At 40.7% G+C, this 18,557-nt stretch overlaps 1 protein-coding gene across 3 annotated transcripts in view; it reads left to right on the plus strand.

The window, feature by feature from the left end:
• epha4b (eph receptor A4b) overlaps positions 1–18,159 on the plus strand; it is a 79,077-nt gene extending 60,918 nt beyond the window's left edge. Inside the window, exons 14-19 of one of the 3 annotated variants that reach the window (XM_067474590.1) lie at positions 7,362–7,423; positions 10,543–10,752; positions 12,817–12,966; positions 13,133–13,326; positions 14,201–14,338; positions 14,562–18,159. In XM_067474590.1, coding sequence (XP_067330691.1) covers positions 7,362–7,423; positions 10,543–10,752; positions 12,817–12,966; positions 13,133–13,326; positions 14,201–14,338; positions 14,562–14,661 — 854 coding nt within the window. In that variant the 3' untranslated portion in view covers positions 14,662–18,159. Of the gene's footprint in view, positions 1–7,361; positions 7,424–10,542; positions 10,753–12,816; positions 12,967–13,132; positions 13,327–14,197; positions 14,339–14,561 lie in introns of all 3 variants that reach the window. The other 2 variants (XM_067474592.1, XM_067474591.1) reach the window with 2 other exon arrangements.
• Positions 18,160–18,557: the final 398 nt, after the last annotated feature.

Raw genomic sequence — 18,557 nt, forward strand, 5'->3', positions numbered from 1 at the left:
CTGAACTTTTCACACACCCAAAATGGGCTTTTTGAAAACGATATAAAAGTGTTAAATATTTCTTTTGTGTGATGGATTATTTAAAAATGTAAAAATGTTATGATAAAAGAAAGCAAGAGAAGACAGAATTGAATCCTTTAGGGTAAAGGCCTTTGCCAAGCTAACTCAAAAATGCCGTTTTGGACAAATAACCTTCTCATGTGTAAACAAGTGTGACCAATTCTCAGTCTTCCTTCCTCTCCCTGCTCATCAGTGCTGCTGCTCTGTTCTTGCTTTGCTCACTTTGTGCAGATGGTTGTGAGAGCTCCACAGACAATGAAAGGGAAGCGCCAGACAGTCGCTACAAAGAAACTGGATTGTAAACATGCAGGCAGACAAATAAACCTTTGCGTAGCCCCCCGCTTCTTCTGTCAAACACAAAGATCTTCAGTCCATCACACACCGGTGCTCAGTGGCACTTAGGCCAACAACAAAAGACCAAATGCATATGCATAGGCTTTTATCATGAATATTAATAATTCCTAAAGTTAATTGGATGGGTTTTTTAGACCCATGAATATTCAGCAGCCTGCATATTAAGAATGAAACCCTGCAACATTTCTTGTTCTTTTTTTTAGTCTGTCATCTCTCGCTCTCTTTGTCTAAATAATACTTCATATGTAATAACTGTGACCTTTGGTTAGCAGGATTGAGGCAGTTTGCAGAAATACTAGAGCAACAAACTAAATCAAGTTTTATTCTGACAGGCAGACAGGTAATTATGGCACTTTCTTTCCAGTAACGTTCACCATTCGGATTTAAACTACCATAAATTCAATGAATCCAAGAATTACTGCCAAATTCTGGAAATTGTGACAGAAGACAATAGCACAGCTGGCAACGGAACCAGCTAAATCCAGGAACGGTGGCTTGTCAAGCAACTTACTTAACATAATGAGGCGCTTTTTACTTGTGTTGTGTGAATACAAAAACAAGTTTATGTGTGTGCTTTTCCTGTCTGCATGTAATGAGTGTTTATCTACTTTTACATGCATTTCATTCATTTCTTTGTGTGTCTCTCTTCTCACCTGTCTTCACGGCACATTGAGGAGCTGATAGAGCCCCTCAGAAACAAATCTCACTAGCGGAGCAGTAATTTCACAGGTCACAGCCCAGGGTGTGTGTGAGCTAGTGAGGGGGTGAGAGTTGATATGGGTCAATAATTCCTTCAGGCCTTTTTCTGCCGCACCAGCTGGTCTCTTCAAACTGCCCTCAGTGTAATCGGGCAGGCTGACCCTGACTGCTCTGGGCTCAGGTGTGTTGGATGGGTTTGCGTAGGTGTAAGTAGAATCAACAGTAGTAGCACTAATACTGGTTGGAGTATTTATAGGAGTAATTGTAAAGTCGTCAGATGGAGAATGAGGTAGTAGTTTCAATGAGATTAATTAAAGTGAGGACCAATCAAATGTCTGTGAAGCTGGAGAAAGGCATAGTTTAGCTCAGCTTTGTTGAAAGACTGGAAAATGAAAGTTACTGCTGGATGTAGTTAAATACAAATATACACCGTACAAATATAATAGTGGTATTTACCTTCTTACTACCATGCCTTCTCCAGACTGGATATTTATGGATCCAAGGGCATACGGGAGCCAAAATACATGCATTTATAATTATGCCAAAGCTTAAAACATAACTTGAGCATGAATTAATTTACTTTATAAGGACTATAGGACTCTACATCTCTTTAAATGAGAAAACTGACTATTAATATACCTACTACAAGTTCTCTCACAGTATCAATACTTCTTATACTATTACTTCCTCTCTGGTTTACATCCAGCGTTGTACTGTGCTGTCCATTGACTTTAGACTGTGTAATAGGGCTACAACTAAGTTATTTTCATTGATTAAGGTGCATATTAGTGTCTTAGTTACTTTTCCCAAATTCCTAAAGCTAATTCTTGGATGAACACTACAATGATATTCAATTTACTGTCACATGAGCCAGAGAGTAGTGGCAAATTCTCATATTTGAGAAGCTGGAAATACAGAACATGGGTCACAATCCCAGCCCTGGAGTTTAGTTTAGAGTGATTTCTACCAATTTATGCTTTTTTACTTGAAAAAACAGATCAAGGATTAAAAATTTCTGTTCTAAGAAAACACATTCAAACATTATGGCTTGTAGAAAGTACTAATTGGTACTAGTAAAATTTTGGTGGTGTTTTTTGCAGTTTTTTAATTGGCACTATATTTTCATCTAGTGCAATTATCAAAATAGTTAATGAGACTGTTGGCTTAAACTCTACAGCATAACAACACAGAAAGCAGTAATGCTAGTATAGGTACAAGGATTATAGGTGTTTGATTTTGCAGAAATATGCAATTACAGCAGCAGAGGTATTAGAATCTGTAAGGGTAAAGGGGTTGCGATGGGAGCAGCTGTGGCGGTAATTGACATTTTGTGGAGCACACTGTGTCTACCACATACAGTAACTGGAAAGCGCTTGGTTCGAGTCCAGTGGGCACCTTTGCTGCATGTCATGATCCCTCTCTTCTTATCTCTTCACTTAAAAGAACTGTCAAATAAACACAGACATCGCCATAATAAAGAACAGTGTTTAATTGGCACTTTCTGTAGATATATTTGATATTGGTTATGTTCATGAAGGCGTCTTGGCTAACAGCATATTCTCATCTCATTCATTTCTTTGTGTGTGTGTTCTCGCTTCTTAAAACCTCATAAGCCTTCAGCCAATGCCATGTGCCGCTCTAATAACGTGCTCTGCTGTCTGTCACCTGATTGTTACTATTGTCATGCTAATTAGAGCACCACATGCAGAAAAGGAGAAAAAATAGATTCTTTCTCTATGTGTCGCTCTACACATCAGAAAAGTGCAGCAATCTGCCCCTTCTTTCACCAGCACCTCCCCATCCCCAATCCATCTCCTTATCTTCCCTTCATCTCCCTCGTTTTACCAATTCGTCCTTTATGCGTTTTACAATCACTGCAACAATCTGTTCATTTGGAAAACCCTCAATTACCAAGTTCCATCTCATCTGCCCACATAGGCACACACACGTGCACACACACAAACACACACACATGCACAAACACACACACACACACATAAAGCTGCTATACAAAGGTGCTGTTAAAATTGCTAAAAGTGCACACAAGCTGTCTTTTCCACTCGTCTTCTGTTTGAAGAAACGAGTGATTGTATCTTTGTGCGCTGAACAATAAGTGTTTCAATGTTTCCTGTATGATTCTTTAAAATTCTTCACATTTTGAATACGTATGCAGATCTGGAGATCGGACCACAAAGACAAATGAAGAAGTAGATTGTAGGGAGGTGATGATGGGCATGGGATGCAGGAAAGAAGTGGGGAAGGGATGGATAAGATTGGATACAAGAGTGCGGAAATGATGGGGCTTAAGAACAAATGAGGGCAACAGGGAAGAGCGAGGGTTATGAGATTTGAGGAAAAGAGGGGCAGAAGAGAGATGGTGAGGAAACACGTGAGGAAATGAGGAGAGGAGAAAGCGAAGAGGGGAGGATGAGAGGTGAAGAGAGGAGAGGGGAAGATAAGGTTATTGAGTTTCTGCCTCTCTGTTTCTCCACACCCTCACATGGCGCTTCCCAGAACAGAGATCTGTCCCGTGTTAAAAGCATTGTATAATTTAGTTCAGACCCTTAACATTAATCAATACAGCAGTTATTTCATTTTCTCGTTTGTACCTTGGGCCGTCTCATTCAATAATGTGGTAATGCAGCCCACTGGTCCACACACAGATAGCCACTCACGCTGTAATTGTCCAGATGTATACAGAGTCTATCACTTTCATTTACACTCACACCAACACACACAGAAAAAACTCTCATAATGTAATTTACCAGATATTCTGTATATATGTACTCCCTGTTATGTTCACATGCACCCACTGCAGTCACACACACACACACACACGATAATGTACTAATGATCGTAGCTTGATCCTGGAGTAACACTTTCACTTAATGAAGAGCTATAAAAAGCATCAAACTCCTCTCTGATCCATTCCATAGCACGCCCCACCTGGCAGAACATCAATACATAATCTACATGCACACACACACACACACACAAATATATGCTAGGAGGTGTTTTTAGCTCTATTTCTGAAGGCAATACATTTTCATAAATATCAATGTGATTAGTTAAATATGTGCTTTCAGGAGGAAATTGAGGCATGCTCGGGAATGTTTATTAGAGAGGAGCTCAGCACAAAGCTGGAGAGACTGTCCTGTCAGTGTGTGTGTGCGTGGGTGTTTGAAGTGTACATTATCCATTATAGTTGCAATAAGAAGTGAAAGGGATTTGTTGTTCTGTTGAGTGTCTGTATATTTAAGGTGATGCCTGGCATATACAGCATATGACTGTGTACGGCTGTTTTCTTACAGAGTTGTAGCGATAATTGTCTATGTCAGGTGTACAGATTATTAGTGACTAGTGATAGTGTGTGTGTGTGTTTGTGTGTGTGTGAGTACGTCCCAGGCTCATGTGGACCTGAACCTAAGACAACAGGATGAAGTGGTTCATTGTGTTTTTCTCTTGACTGCATCCAACACTGTGGGCCTGTGTCACGGCTGTGATGCTGATCTGTGATGTCCTGATGATCCCCACTTTCTCCTCTCTCCGCTCTGATCTCTCTTTGTGCTGCCTAATTAGTCCAACTTACTTCAACTGCTGCCTCCTCTTTATATCCCCCGTTTACCTGCTCCGCTGTACCAGATTGTCTTCCTGCTTCCTGTGTATCAAGCTGCCTGTTTCTCATGTGAGTTCTGATTTATTTTCCCCTCTCCGAGTCATCTGTTTTTGTTTTCTCGTCTGGAGAACTTCTGCTCTGCCTCCCTGCAAGCTCTCATAGGAAGTGAGTTTAAGTTGAACATTGCTTCCTTAGATTTCATGATCATTGGACAATGAATTTGAAGAGGATTTTGCACAAGACCGAAGCCTGTTGTTTCATCAGTTTTTCTTCTGACACTTCTAGTTGTTACATTCTATTTTAGTTGTTTGTTTTTTGTCACCTTTTTCCCTGGTAGTTCCATCCGCCCTTAGTTCTTCTCTTCTCCCCTCACCTGTGCTGGCTCCCTCTCCTTCCGGTGGCCCGGCTCCGCTGCAGAGATTCTCCACTCGCCCATTTCCTCGTAGCAATTCTGTCACCACAGATAATCACCCTGTGTTCGAGCCGTTACTTACCTTCTCTTTCCCCCTAGATCTCCACGCCAATACCTGCTCCTCTGGCCAGCTCTGCAGCACACAACTCTCCATCCCGCCACTCTACCTTTCTCATCATCATTTTTTTTTTTTTTTATGCCTTCCAACTCCTTTGCTTGCTCTGCATTTGTTTTCTGGGTCTGATAAATCTGATAGTCTGAAGATAATCTTCAATGGTAACCTGCATAGGTTTACACACTGAAACACACTTATGGTAACAAACATATACACACACTCAACCACATAATTGGTTTCCAGAGGTACTTCTTTATAGACATTTTCCATTTCAGGGCTGTCTCGTTTGTAGAAAACATTTACATGTGTCTCTGCCAGTATTCTTCGTGGCTACAGACAATATAACATCTATTCACATTTGCTGCATCTACAATCCAAGACACAATTAAGGCTTACCCTAAGGCTGTGAAAAGTCAGTCCTCCCTCCAGTCAGAATCTGTCACATTTACTCTTGTAACTGCCTGACACGATACACGCACAAAAGCACACAGACTGCATGTTTACCTCTGCTCAGAGCTGAAATCAGGTGGCCATCATTTTACCGTCCATCCTCACTTGCTATGCCCTGAAACTGTCTCTCTCTATTTCTCACACACACACACAACTCAGACTCTGTGTGGAGATAAATGTTACCAGCAGCCCTCACCCCCAGCAGAAGAAAATCCAATTCTCTTTCACTTTTATCCCTTAGACTAATGTTGCTGTCAAAGACGACACCACCACAAGTGTGATGTGTGTGTGTGTTTTTCCTCTAGAGAGAGTGAATTCATTTAAGGTGATGTATTGCTGTCTTTACCTACAGTCTCACTGTAGGCCTCAGTGGTGTTGTTCCTGTTCTTTTGACAAGCTTTTGACCCCCCCTTCTCATCCCTCTTCGAAACCTTCTTTCTTTTGTCCTCATCTTTTCTGATCCACCTTTCTTTCATTCATATTTATCTTCCATTCCCATCTTATTAAGTCAATCTTTTTTTTTTTTTTTTTGGTTATATGTGTCTCCCCATTAGCCCCATTGCAGTTCGAAGGTTTGAAATATTTCGATGAAACAAAAATGCAAAGTCAGTTACATGAACAGAGTAAATATTACTAAGAGTAAACACATTAAAAACATAAAGAAAAAATAAAAGAGAAATAAAATCGGGAGGAAAAATCAGTTTTGCTTCAGTATTCACTCTGTAAGAAAGACGGCCCTTTAGCAAAGCTTGTCTTGCTTTAAGCAACATTATAGGGCAGGTTTGAGAGACCTCTTCTGTTGGGGGAAAAAGAAAGTTCTTCCCATAATCTCAGCTTTCTCTAAAAAACGTCCATAGGCACACCTCCAACTCAACGTCTTTCTTGGGCTGTCTTTATCTTTCCCTGTAGTTTTTTTCTCTGAAGTCTGATTGTTAAAATGTGACCTAATTATCACAACTGATGAATTCTGTGTTTACAAGCCACAAGCCACAAACACACACACACACACACACACACACACACACACAGTCATCTGTGAATGCACACTGTGTGTTTGTTTGTGATTGGCAAAGCTCGACTGTAGGGGGTGGTGCCATGGGAGAGCCCTATAAGACAAGGACAACTGCTGCTTTTTGATGTGAGAGTGTGTGTGTGTACATTTGATTGCTGGTACTTTGTTAATAATTTGTAAACCCCACCAGATGCCATGCAGGGGACCATCGAGCATGGGGCCCGTCAGTCAACCACATCTTTATCGCACACACATGCACACAGACACACTTTCATGCAGGTGCAGGTGCATAGCGCTCTGACCACAAATCCCTTCCCCTTGAGGCTGATTAGTATTCATGAGGTCTCAGGAGGCCTCTTTATACACACACATACACACACACGCGCACACACACAGATATTCTGGTGGATTGGTCCATTCTAATTATCTCCTGGCATTTATGGAGAGGGCTGATTAGAAGCTGTCAGTGTGACTGATGACGACATGCCATGTTATCCCCCAGAGAGGGGCAGAGAGACAGAGAGGAAGGCTGGTCACAGCTGTGGACTCACACTACTTCTTTGTCCCCATCTCTTTATAGTTTGTTTCTTTCCTGCTTGTAATCTTGCCTTTATAACAGCTGCCTTGTTATGTGTCTCTATAGGTAAGCCAGTGATGATCATAACGGAGTTCATGGAAAATGGATCTTTGGATACTTTCCTCAAGGTGAGTCACGAATATAATACGTAGTTCACATCCGCCCCAAAGTCAGGGCCAAAAGTCTTTACGAAGGCCATTTGAAAAATGAGGTCCCAGCTTCTAAGTGTTTGAAATGGTAAAATCCATTCCACCAAATTACTATACTTGATGGCACATTCTTTTAAAAATATAAAAAGGCACCTGACTGAAATTTTCTATCATGTCCCAAAGGTGGAGAATTCAACCTGGGAAAGTTCACCAAGGACTGTAGTTTAGCTACAGCATTTAATCTGATCAGTTTAAAAACTGGCTTTAAACCACATTCTGAGTATTTAATCACCACATAAGAATTGGAAAAGATTTACTTGAACCTCAAAAAGAACAACTGCTTAAGATCACTTTTGGGGTGGCTATAGCTCAGTTGGTAAGGCAGTTGTTCACGGACCACAGAGTCAGTGGTTCAGTCCCCGGTTCAATCCCTGTTCCTGGCTACATGGTAAAACACATTGCATGGCAGCCACCACCATCAGGTGTGTGTGAATGGGAATCAACATTGTAAAGCGATTTGGATAAAAGCGCTATATAAGTGGCCATTTACCAATGTGCAACTGAAATTACTGTGGTTTCCAATATGAAAAATGCAACAGTTCTTCAGTAAATGGCACAGTGAAAGTAGATGTCTATTGTTATCTGTAATTATTCACAGTGAGATACATGATGAAATTTTGGTGATTGAACAGTAAAAGAGTGAATTCATGGGCATATATCCTGCACAGATACTGGACTTTTTCTTTTGTCAGTATGAACAGAAAAGGTTGAGAACAAAAACATTTAGATAGATGTGTGGCCTCTCCACACTCACATCACACAATGTTACTTACTGGGTTTATAAAGTGCACTTAGTGTCCATATCCCAGAGCAGAAACAGTAGCAGACTGCTGACAAATAGGCAATAAAAAAAGAAAATGTATTGCTTTATGTGCAATATTTGCTCTGTCAGTGGATGAAAAAACAAACAGTTCATTTCCAAATTATAACAGAGATTTAAAGGAAAATCAATGCAAATGATTGAGTGAACAGAAATACATTGAAATACATTGAGCACAAACAAGTCTCTGAACATGATTTTAATAAACAGGCCAGTTTGAAAAAACTGCTTGTTTTTAGAACAAGTTTAAATTCATGCCAGAATATTACCAGAGTAAAACCTGAAAAGCAGATTTTACTCAAGGTTATAGCTGAGGCGCTTATCAGTGAACAAGTGACAAAAATCAAAGAAAGGCTGTGGGGGCATGACTTTGTTATTAAAATTGGCATTTATGATTAGATTAAAAGAGAATGTGGCTCAGTACATCATTACATGAATTGATGTTTTTAGGGAATGAGTCCTATGAAACATATCACAAACCTGCAGATGTATTTTGTCAGGAGTCTTGATGCACATACAAAAATACCATATGTGGCAAACAGTTATGATTTTCCAGCAGTCCTAAATGGAGATTTGCATTCACCTACAGTAGATGAATAGGTTGTTGCAGTCCTAGTGTGCCTCATGTTGAATGTCCCCTCCATTCATATTCAGAGTTGTTTGTCAGCCAGTAAAATCACTGCAGTGCCCCAAAGCTATTAATCCCGTGATGATAGGCCCATCGTTAAATAGACACCAATCACATCAGCGACACTGAAGCAAAATGAAATGAAATCTGATGGATTAAAAGAAAAAGATAGAAATAAAAGTCCAAGCATAATGTCCTAGAATGCCCACACACAAAATCTTACAATAACACACATTCACAGATACATGCATGTTGTGTGTTACAATATACAGTGTAATGAGGGTCATAAAGAGTGTCCACTGTGGCTCAATATAATTATGAATTCGCTTATGGGTTTTACAGCTCGTCCGTGCTTCTGGCATCCATATGTGTCTTTAATTATGCTGAGCATTTATTAAGCAGCACTCCCTCATAAATAACAAAACCATGGTTTTGTCAGGGAAGCTCTTCCTCTCTTAGCCTGCCAGTCACTCTCTGTTCTTTACTTTCTTTTTTCTTAAAGTTTCAGCATAAAAACGTAACTTATATGCCAAAATTTGCCAAAAGGTCTAAATTTCCACTTTTCACATCTGTCTCCATTTCATTGTCTAAACCCCCTGTCCTGCATTTGTCTCCTCTCTGTTTCCCTGCCCTGCCCACCCGTCCTCCTTCCTGGCAAGGCACTGTGGTGGGCAGATTGATAGAGGAAGTCTGTAGGTTTGTTAGACAGTCCAATCAATCAGCATCTCACAAAACCACCAGCTAATTAACTTACTCCACAGCTGCCGAGAGAGAGGGAGAGAGAATGATTGAAGAAAGGGAGTGTGTGGGGGGGGGGGGGGATTGAACAGATGCAGAAAGATGAAGGAAGATAGATAGATAGATAGATAGATAGATAGATAGATAGATAGATAGATAGATAGATAGATAGATAGATAGATAGATAGATAGATAGATGGAGAATGAATCTGGACGTAATACAGAGTTCCCTCTCTCTCTGAGACCTACAGTAAGGAGAGACAGAGATGGATGAAGAGAACAAAGAGACACAGGGAAAGGGAGATGATATAAGGACAGAGGATGACTGATAACACGGATGGCTTTTTAACAGCAACCGTTGGCCCAGGGCAGAAATAATTGGCAGAGGAAGGTGAGCTGGACCGCCATCGATCAACAGCCTCTGTTCTCTGCCAAAGAAAGCTCAAATCTGAAATCCAGTGAGCTCTGGTTTGACAAAGGATTGGTCTTTGAGAGGAAAGTTTTGTCTGCTCTGTCAGATCCAATCCTCCGCAAGTAGGATTTTAATGTGATCCTCCATTGATCCCTGGGAGCAGAAATTCATCTTGCGCTTGCCACCCTCCAGAGCGAGGTCAAAGCCCAGGGTTAGTGGGAGCTGGAAAAGATTCAGGGGCTCGCTCAGGGACACTTCAGAAGCATGGAACACCGTCAGTAAGGGTCACTTGAATTCTGGCTTGAACCTTCATTCCCAGCTGAGGTTGTTGAAGGACCAATCTAGCACTAATCACTATACCACCTCTTCTGCGGCTTGAGGTCAGCATTTACATTGTTCACTGTATATTCATTCATCATTCTTCCTGCGTCTCTCTTCAGAAACATGACGGCCAGTTCACAGTGATCCAGCTGGTCGGCATGTTGCGTGGCATCGCTTCAGGTATGAAGTACCTGTCAGACATGAGCTACGTTCACAGGGATCTGGCGGCTCGGAACATCCTGGTCAACAGCAACCTGGTGTGTAAGGTGTCTGACTTTGGCCTGAGTCGGGTTCTGGAGGACGACCCAGAGGCCGCCTACACTACAAGGGTAAGACAAAGTCCTACAGGCTGCATCTGTCATAAACATGTTTTTGGCAAATACTTTGCATTCACCCACTGACCTCTACATTGTTATTTCTGATCCAGAATAGACCAGTGGATCACCTTTTTAAAATATGTGCATTCATTAATTTTCAGATCAACAAAAAACAGAAAGAACCAGTTTGTGTAAATAAACCTCCACCTAATCCACAACCCTGTCACCATGAGCAGATCTACATAAGGAAAGAGAAAGAGAGAGAGAGAGACAGAGACAGAGACCACAGACCCTGGGAGCAGAATGATCCATGATCAATTCACAATTACCAGGAGTATAAAAAGTAGCAGTAGATAAGTTTTTTCTTACTGGTCACAGTTCACAGTCGTGCTTCCTCTTAAAAAATCTCCTGTGACCAAGAGACCACCCAATTTACTCTAAGTAAAGAAACTGAATTTGTGCTAGACCCACAGCTATAATCACTTTGCTCCTACAGTTGCTGAATTAAGGTTTTTATATTGTTTTGGTGAGACACTAACTATTAAGCCTTAAATATGTTGAATATGAAGCTACATTACAATAACATGTTTTGAAGATGTGTGAGAACCTGCTTGTTAGATAAAAGCTGGTATGTCAAGCACATCGCAGCCATAGTTATCTTCAGAGAAAAGAGTCGTTGCATGAGAAGCCCCAGTTTTAAAATAAGACATACACAGTTCTGTCTTTTTTCAGAACTTGGCACATTACTCTAATATATAGGACATGTTTGTGTACTGACTGGACAAAGGTTTAAGACTTTGTCCCTGTGTTACAGAGTGCAGTCGGTTATGCTGTACATTTTTGTGTAATGTCAGTACATATGATTGATGACATACACAGTTTGCAAAATAAAACGCATGCATAGTATGAATCCATGCACATATTCTTCCATCCCTCTCTGTGGTTTTGCTTATACAGTCAAATCAAAGAAGTCTTTGGTAACATTACCATCCTCTCAGAGAGAATGAAGAAATTTAAGCTTCAGTGAGTTGAACCACTGTGGAGTAACTCATCTAAAATGCCCACGAGGAGATGGTATTATTCATATTCATAGGAAGTGTTGGGGATGTTATTTTTAATATGGCATTAGCATTGCCCTGGGAGGAGTGTATCAGCCGTTGACTGCTCTATTGCAACCATATACACACTCCCACTGATGTCAGGAGACCTAGATGGAAAGCTTCAGGCATGGAGGGGGGAAGAGAAAGGGAGAGGCCAAGGCAGAGATGGGGAAGAGACAGAGGAAGAGGAGTGGATATCAAATAAGACTGAGATCTAGGGAGGCTGAGAGAAGGAAAGAGAAGAATGAGGGAAGAGGGGAAGGATCCTGTGAGAGCTGTTAAGAAAAGAAAAAAAATTAACATGGGGTAGGGGTGGACAGGGGGTGGTGGAAACAAAAGTACAGTGCCGACTGACTTTGCAGCTTTGTCTTTTATTTGACTTTGACCAAGCAGAGATGGCAAATTCTAGGTGGAGCGGAGGCAGCTGCAGCATGTTAAAAAGCTATAGAGGTCCTGTGTGTGTGCTTGCATGTATGTGTGTGTGTGTGTGTGTGAGTGTGTGTGCATGTGTGTGTGTGTGTGTGTGCGTGTGTGTGCCCGTGTGTGTGAAGTTTCACTGCCTGTTGTCTACATAGTATGGAATCCTTTTGATCCGTGCATCATCAACAACAAACGGTTGAGCAGCACGGAAGGAGAAAAGGATGTAGCAAATCAAAGTACAACAACAAACGCTAAAGTACAATTAAGGTTTTGTTGAGAGCTGATTAGAGAAGAGTGCTGTTTAATCACGTTAGTGTATTATCTCACTTGCAATGTCACTGGTCTTGACAGCAGTGCTGCACCAGTCTACTCTGCAGGTAGCATTTTGTAATTCATTTAATCAGCCCTACTGTAGATTTATTATAGTGCTTAGCCAGTGTGGCTAAGTGTACCACTAAAACAGACGGTATTTTCACTATTTGTGTAAACATCTAGTTCAGGGTGATATTCTGTGTGCCAAGAATGCGTTGCTGACTTTGTTGCAAACCATCTCCAGGGAGGGAAGATCCCAATCAGATGGACAGCTCCAGAGGCCATAGCCTACAGGAAGTTTACCTCAGCCAGCGATGTGTGGAGTTACGGTATCGTCATGTGGGAGGTGATTTCATATGGAGAGAGACCCTACTGGGAGATGTCAAATCAAGATGTGAGTCACAAACACAAAACCTCTCAGCTACTGCTTTACCCATCCTGGTGCCTGCAAGAATAAAGATGTATTATCTTCCTCAGTTGATAAATATGGAAATATATTTTTTTGTTTCCATTTCTTGAAATGATCACAGAACTCGATATGTTCCTCTGTCTCCCTGTAGGTGATTAAAGCAATAGATGAGGGCTACCGTCTTCCTGCACCGATGGACTGTCCTGTGGTGTTGCACCAACTCATGTTGGACTGCTGGGAGAAGGGACGCAGTGACAGACCAAAGTTTGGACAGATTGTCACAATCCTGGACAAGCTCATCAGAAACCCAGCCAGCCTCAGAGAGCTGGCCAACAGCTCAGTATGGTCAGTGGAATAAGGCTATAATGAATGAATGAATACTTTCACATGCAGTGCTCAGAAATTACACCAGCATTAGCAGGGGTTGTTTCAGTCATGTCTGAGTATATACCTACTGAAAAAACAACCCAAACCCAGCAACTCAAAAGACAACAGAACCTCAAAAGTAACACTAACAATTCCTTGTAGACAGAAAGTCTTATAGAAGGGTCATAAACAATATACGATGGCTTTAGGGCAAGTGCATACAGCACTGTACAGTATGTGAGTGCACATGCATACAGGCCTGTGTTCAAACATATAAACAGACACAGATCATTTACAAGAAAAGAAAGCAAGCAGAGGCAAAGGGTGTCAGCTTGTGTTGGGGGACAACAGGGAAATGAATCATTAATGACACTCAATCTCTAGTGCTAAAATTTAAAGTTTAAGGTTCAGGTTCTTTTTAATTTGGATTTCTGTTATGTTGCAGCTGTTGCAAAATGCAAACTTTTCTGTCAAAAGGAATATCCAGCACTATAAAAACAAACAAAAATCTAAATCAATGCCCTGTCAGGGGTCGCCACAGCGGAACATGCTCTGCACGTTGATTTGGCATGTGGTTTGTATGATGGATGCCCTTCCTGCCACGACCCTCCCATTTTTTCTGGGCTCTGGACCAGCACCAGGGTCACCCTTGGTGGCTGGGTGGAGCCATACCTGGTGGGGTGGAATTTGAACCCGCTGCCTTCTGTATGCCCACCAAATGCTCTACGACTGAGCCACTAGGCCCCCTTTTTAGTGGATTATAGCAGTTAATTATAGTTAGAGTTAATAACAAGGACAAGAACTAATGACCTCAGCACAAGGTAGATACTGAGTTTGCTTTGTATCCTAGCAGGGAGGACCCGTCCACCCCAGAGTTCAGTGTGAGCACAGTGGATGAGTGGTTGGAGGCCATTAAGATGGGCCAGTATAAGGAGAACTTTTCCAGTGCTGGATACATCAGTTTGGACTCAGTCCTCTACATCAGTGTCAGGTACAGACAGATTGTGTCTTAACTCTGTTAAACAAAACGATCAAAAGGTCAAGAATATAAGTAAGAGTCATTATAGTCCTTGATTGTCCATTGAAATTAAAGAAGAGGATTTACACAAGTACAGTATCTTGAACATAAAACCTCTCAACTGGCTTGACATTTGAAGCACAAAAAAAAACTTTTAATATGAAAAACATTTGCATTTTTTCTGTCTTTCTTGCAGTGAATTGGCTAAGATGGGTGTGAATCTGGCCGGCCACCAAAAGAAGATTTTGTCCAGTGTGCAAAACCTGCAAACCCAGGGGACGCATGTTCAAGTATAACAGTTTCTGCATAAACACACAGTGAGACAGAGCCTAACTGGATGCTCCTGTGATGAGTTTCCCCACTGAGATGGAGTTATATTGGACACTCTGTGCTCGGGCCTCCATTGATTTTGACACACTACGACGGAGACAACATAAACGCTTGACTCCTTCAGCTACTGTACTCGCAGTTTCACCATTCTTTCCACCTTCAATGGGCACTACCGGCTTTAGCACACAACCACCATTACGGAGCAACAGAGAGACAAATGTCCAACAACAAGGCCACACGTAGAGCATCCCAGATCCTTTCACATCATATCAGCTCAACAGAAGAAGAAAAAAAAAAACATTTTTAACAAATAAGATGACAAAAAAAACTAATTAGAAAAAAATTATCACTTTCTGTGAGGTGTACAGTTGGTTTTTACTGTCATTTTTTTGTTTTTAGTTTTCACCTTGAAGAGTTTAAAAAGGGTCAGATGAAATGTATATGTGTAGATATATGTTTATATGGACTGTGTGTCCCACAACGGTAGAGATGGACCTAACGTTTGTATTGGTGGTGAGGTTTATACAGTATTGTTCAACCTAATAGGAGTTATTACCTATTACATGTATGGCCCATTCCATTGCTCTCTGGATATAGTAAGCCACTGACTGACATGAATGTGCGGGGGTGAGAGGGACTGGTACTGTAAACTGGACCTTTAGAAATAGAGAGGGCTGTAGATTTTGCTAGTTCATGTAGTATGGAAAAATGATTCCTTTAAATGTGTATTTGACCAGGACAAGGGCTTCCCTAGTGACTGCTTTCAGACACACTTCCACAGCAACTAGACCCAGTGCACCTTGAATTGTGTGCTTGCACTTATGATGTAACTGAGTAGCAAGTAACAGCAGAATCTGCTTAAGGTGCAGTTGGCGCACAGAAATGTTTACTCTTCCATACCTGGCTGACTATTTCGAACAACATTGTCTATTCAGCTACAGTATTATTGTTATTATTAATATTATTATACAGGTAAAGTACAATGTTGTTGGAAAAAGTTCTGCCTAAGAGTTTGCCTTCCAATATTTTAGGTGTGTTATAGTTTTTGGTGTTGAGCAAAAGGTGGTTCAAAGGTCATGATAGAGTTAATATGGTTAAGAACATGTAACTTGTTATACAGTGGTGTGCCATGTACAGTAACCCCAAAATGTTCATCTGCGCAACACACCACCATTCCTACTACTTCACTTCATCGGTTCCTATGGCTGGATGGTTAAAAACAGCCAGCCACAACAACTACAGTGCAGTGTTTTGTCCATGTAGTCTAATAACAAGGAGCATTGAGAATAAACCTTTTTGTCAACAAGATTAAATATATGCAGTGTTAATTTTCAGCTATTCCACCAAGAAAGGCTAAATATTACTTAAAGGTTATTTGTGTGTCTTGTACTGTGTCACTTTCTTGTTATCAGTCTGGCCAACCTACTTCAAGCCCCCCTAGTTTTAAACCCACGTCCATAAGGTGAATTTATAGAACAATGTTCACTGCAAAACACAAATAAACAGGTTTCTTGGATTTACCTTGTCAGAAGGAAACTGCTGCTTATCACACTCATTATGAGGCTGAATGTGATGGGACCCTCTTTTATGTGCACTGCATTAATAGCACTAAACCTGCTTGTAGTGGATTCCCAAAGTCAATTTTAAAACATGTAGTACTCTATAGGATCAACAGTGGCATAAGGTACAGTATATATGATTGTATCATAGTGTAAAATATGTACAGTGTTGATTTCCAATGTTAGAATGTTTGTAATGATAACAATGATGATGACTATGATGTACTTTTATTGTGAAAAAGAGATTTCTGAAGTACTCGTTCAGGGGCGGGTCAAACGGGAGAAAAGTGAAGGGAGGGGATTCGTTGGTCTGAACAAAGGAATGTAGCATGGTGCAAAGCTTCAGCTTGGATTTACAGGTGACAGTGACTGCAGTTTCTACCATAGCATTAGAATGAGTAGAATGGATCTTCTTTATGGAAACACTAGCCTATTCAGCATATCTACCTTAAACATTGACTATATGCACTTTCAAAGCCTGTCTCCTTGTACAACACAACTTTCAATAGTGCTTGTCTGGATAAGAAACAGAGGGATGGGGAGAGGCTGAGGTAAGGGAAATCCTCAAATTAAATTTTGATCCACTCATTGAACATTTGTAAAACCCAACCCACAGTTGTCCAATCATAGCTTAGCAGTTGAAGGCACAGCTGACTTGTCTAGCTTTGCATTTCTTCACATGCTTATGTGCTGTGCATGGCGATGTAGTAAGAGCATCCCAAAAACCAAACACACAAAAGTAAAATTAAAAGGAGTCATTTAAACTGTGTGTTTATAAGTAATATTATAAGCTACATTATAAACTGCCAGCATGGCCACTTAAAGCTATAGTGTTTTTTCAAATATCGACCACTGGTAATTGGGTCGGCATCGTCTTAAGAATTTGTAAGAAATTAAATGGTAAATGCCACTGTTATCAATATAAGCTGCATATATGCTGTGCTAGAATGGAAAGTTGAACAGGCCTAACAACAGTAACCAAGGGGTGGGGCTTTCAGTCAGTTAGGGCGGAGCCAAAGAGAGTAGTACAGAGTCTGTTCATTCTACTCATACTAACCCTATGATTTCACTTTAGCGGATGACCTTTGACCGCTGGCCTTTTAGATGCCTTATTAACTGAGCTATTGTTCTTTTCTGTTGCCCTATACAGGAGGTAGGAGTAAAGTGTATGTACAGGTAGTATTTATCTGTGTTCTTAAGATGACCTCACATCAACACCATGGTTTTGTAACATCCTAGAGATCTCGTGCTGTAGCACTTTCACCATGATTCCTGTGAGCAGAAGAAAAGTAGTATTAAAATGTTTCCTCAAACCTGATGACCTGTTAAAGTGGACGGAGAAAACAACGTTACTGTGTTTATTTATTTTAATTACTGAACAAAACTAAGTGAAAATGATGGATATGATTGGCTTACAAGTACATTTGAATGCACAATTGTTTCATTTGCAAAACCAGTGCATTTTTAAGGTTTGAACCAATGGATAAATGGTGAAAATGTTCTCCCTTTTTACAAGCTCCACACTTCCTCTTTAGAATATTTAAGAAAACCTAAGCCAGACCCACACTTTAGTTTCACATTTCAATACCCGAGGTGTATGTCACTTTTCACAGGTTTGTGGGTTGGTTTGCTTGATCTCAAATGTGGTGTTTGTCCTCCATTCCCCTCCAGGTCTGTGTTGTTAATGTTCATGACTGATTCTCATCTGAGACTTTCTTTCTGTATCTTGCCCTCCTATTCTATCTCTCTCTCTCTCTGTTTTTTTATTTTAATTTTTTTGGCCACCATGCAATGCTTATTTGTTCCCATGCCAGTTTCCTCTGCATTGCTTGTTGTAAAGGGTGTAGGCATTCTAATGTCTCTCATGTTGCTGTAATAAATATGCTAATATTTCTAATTTCTCACCTGAAGACTGAAATGTATTTTTCTTTTCAAACATGTTTTGTGTTTCTGTTTCCCGCTCTCAGACAAACAAATATATATGCATAAAACAAACCAGAAATACACTTATGCATGCACAAAAAGGTACTATTACGCTGGGACTTACATGAATATGATGTTTAAAATTCAAAGTTCCTCCACATGAAACTATTATGGAGCCCTCACTTAATTATGTTTTGCTGTGCAACGAAGCCTAAAGGTATCAGATTTTGTTTTGCTGAGAGTCTGACCAGTTTTACAGAGCATGACTACATGACTAGAAAACTTGAGCACGGTCCCCAGCTCTGCTCTAATGGTGATATTGGTGTTGAAGTTCCCGTCAAAACATTCTTGAATGGAAAAATATGGCTTTCCTGAAACCA

Source organism: Channa argus, chromosome 14 (assembly GCF_033026475.1).
Source record: "Channa argus isolate prfri chromosome 14, Channa argus male v1.0, whole genome shotgun sequence".
Taxonomy (NCBI): domain Eukaryota; kingdom Metazoa; phylum Chordata; class Actinopteri; order Anabantiformes; family Channidae; genus Channa; species Channa argus.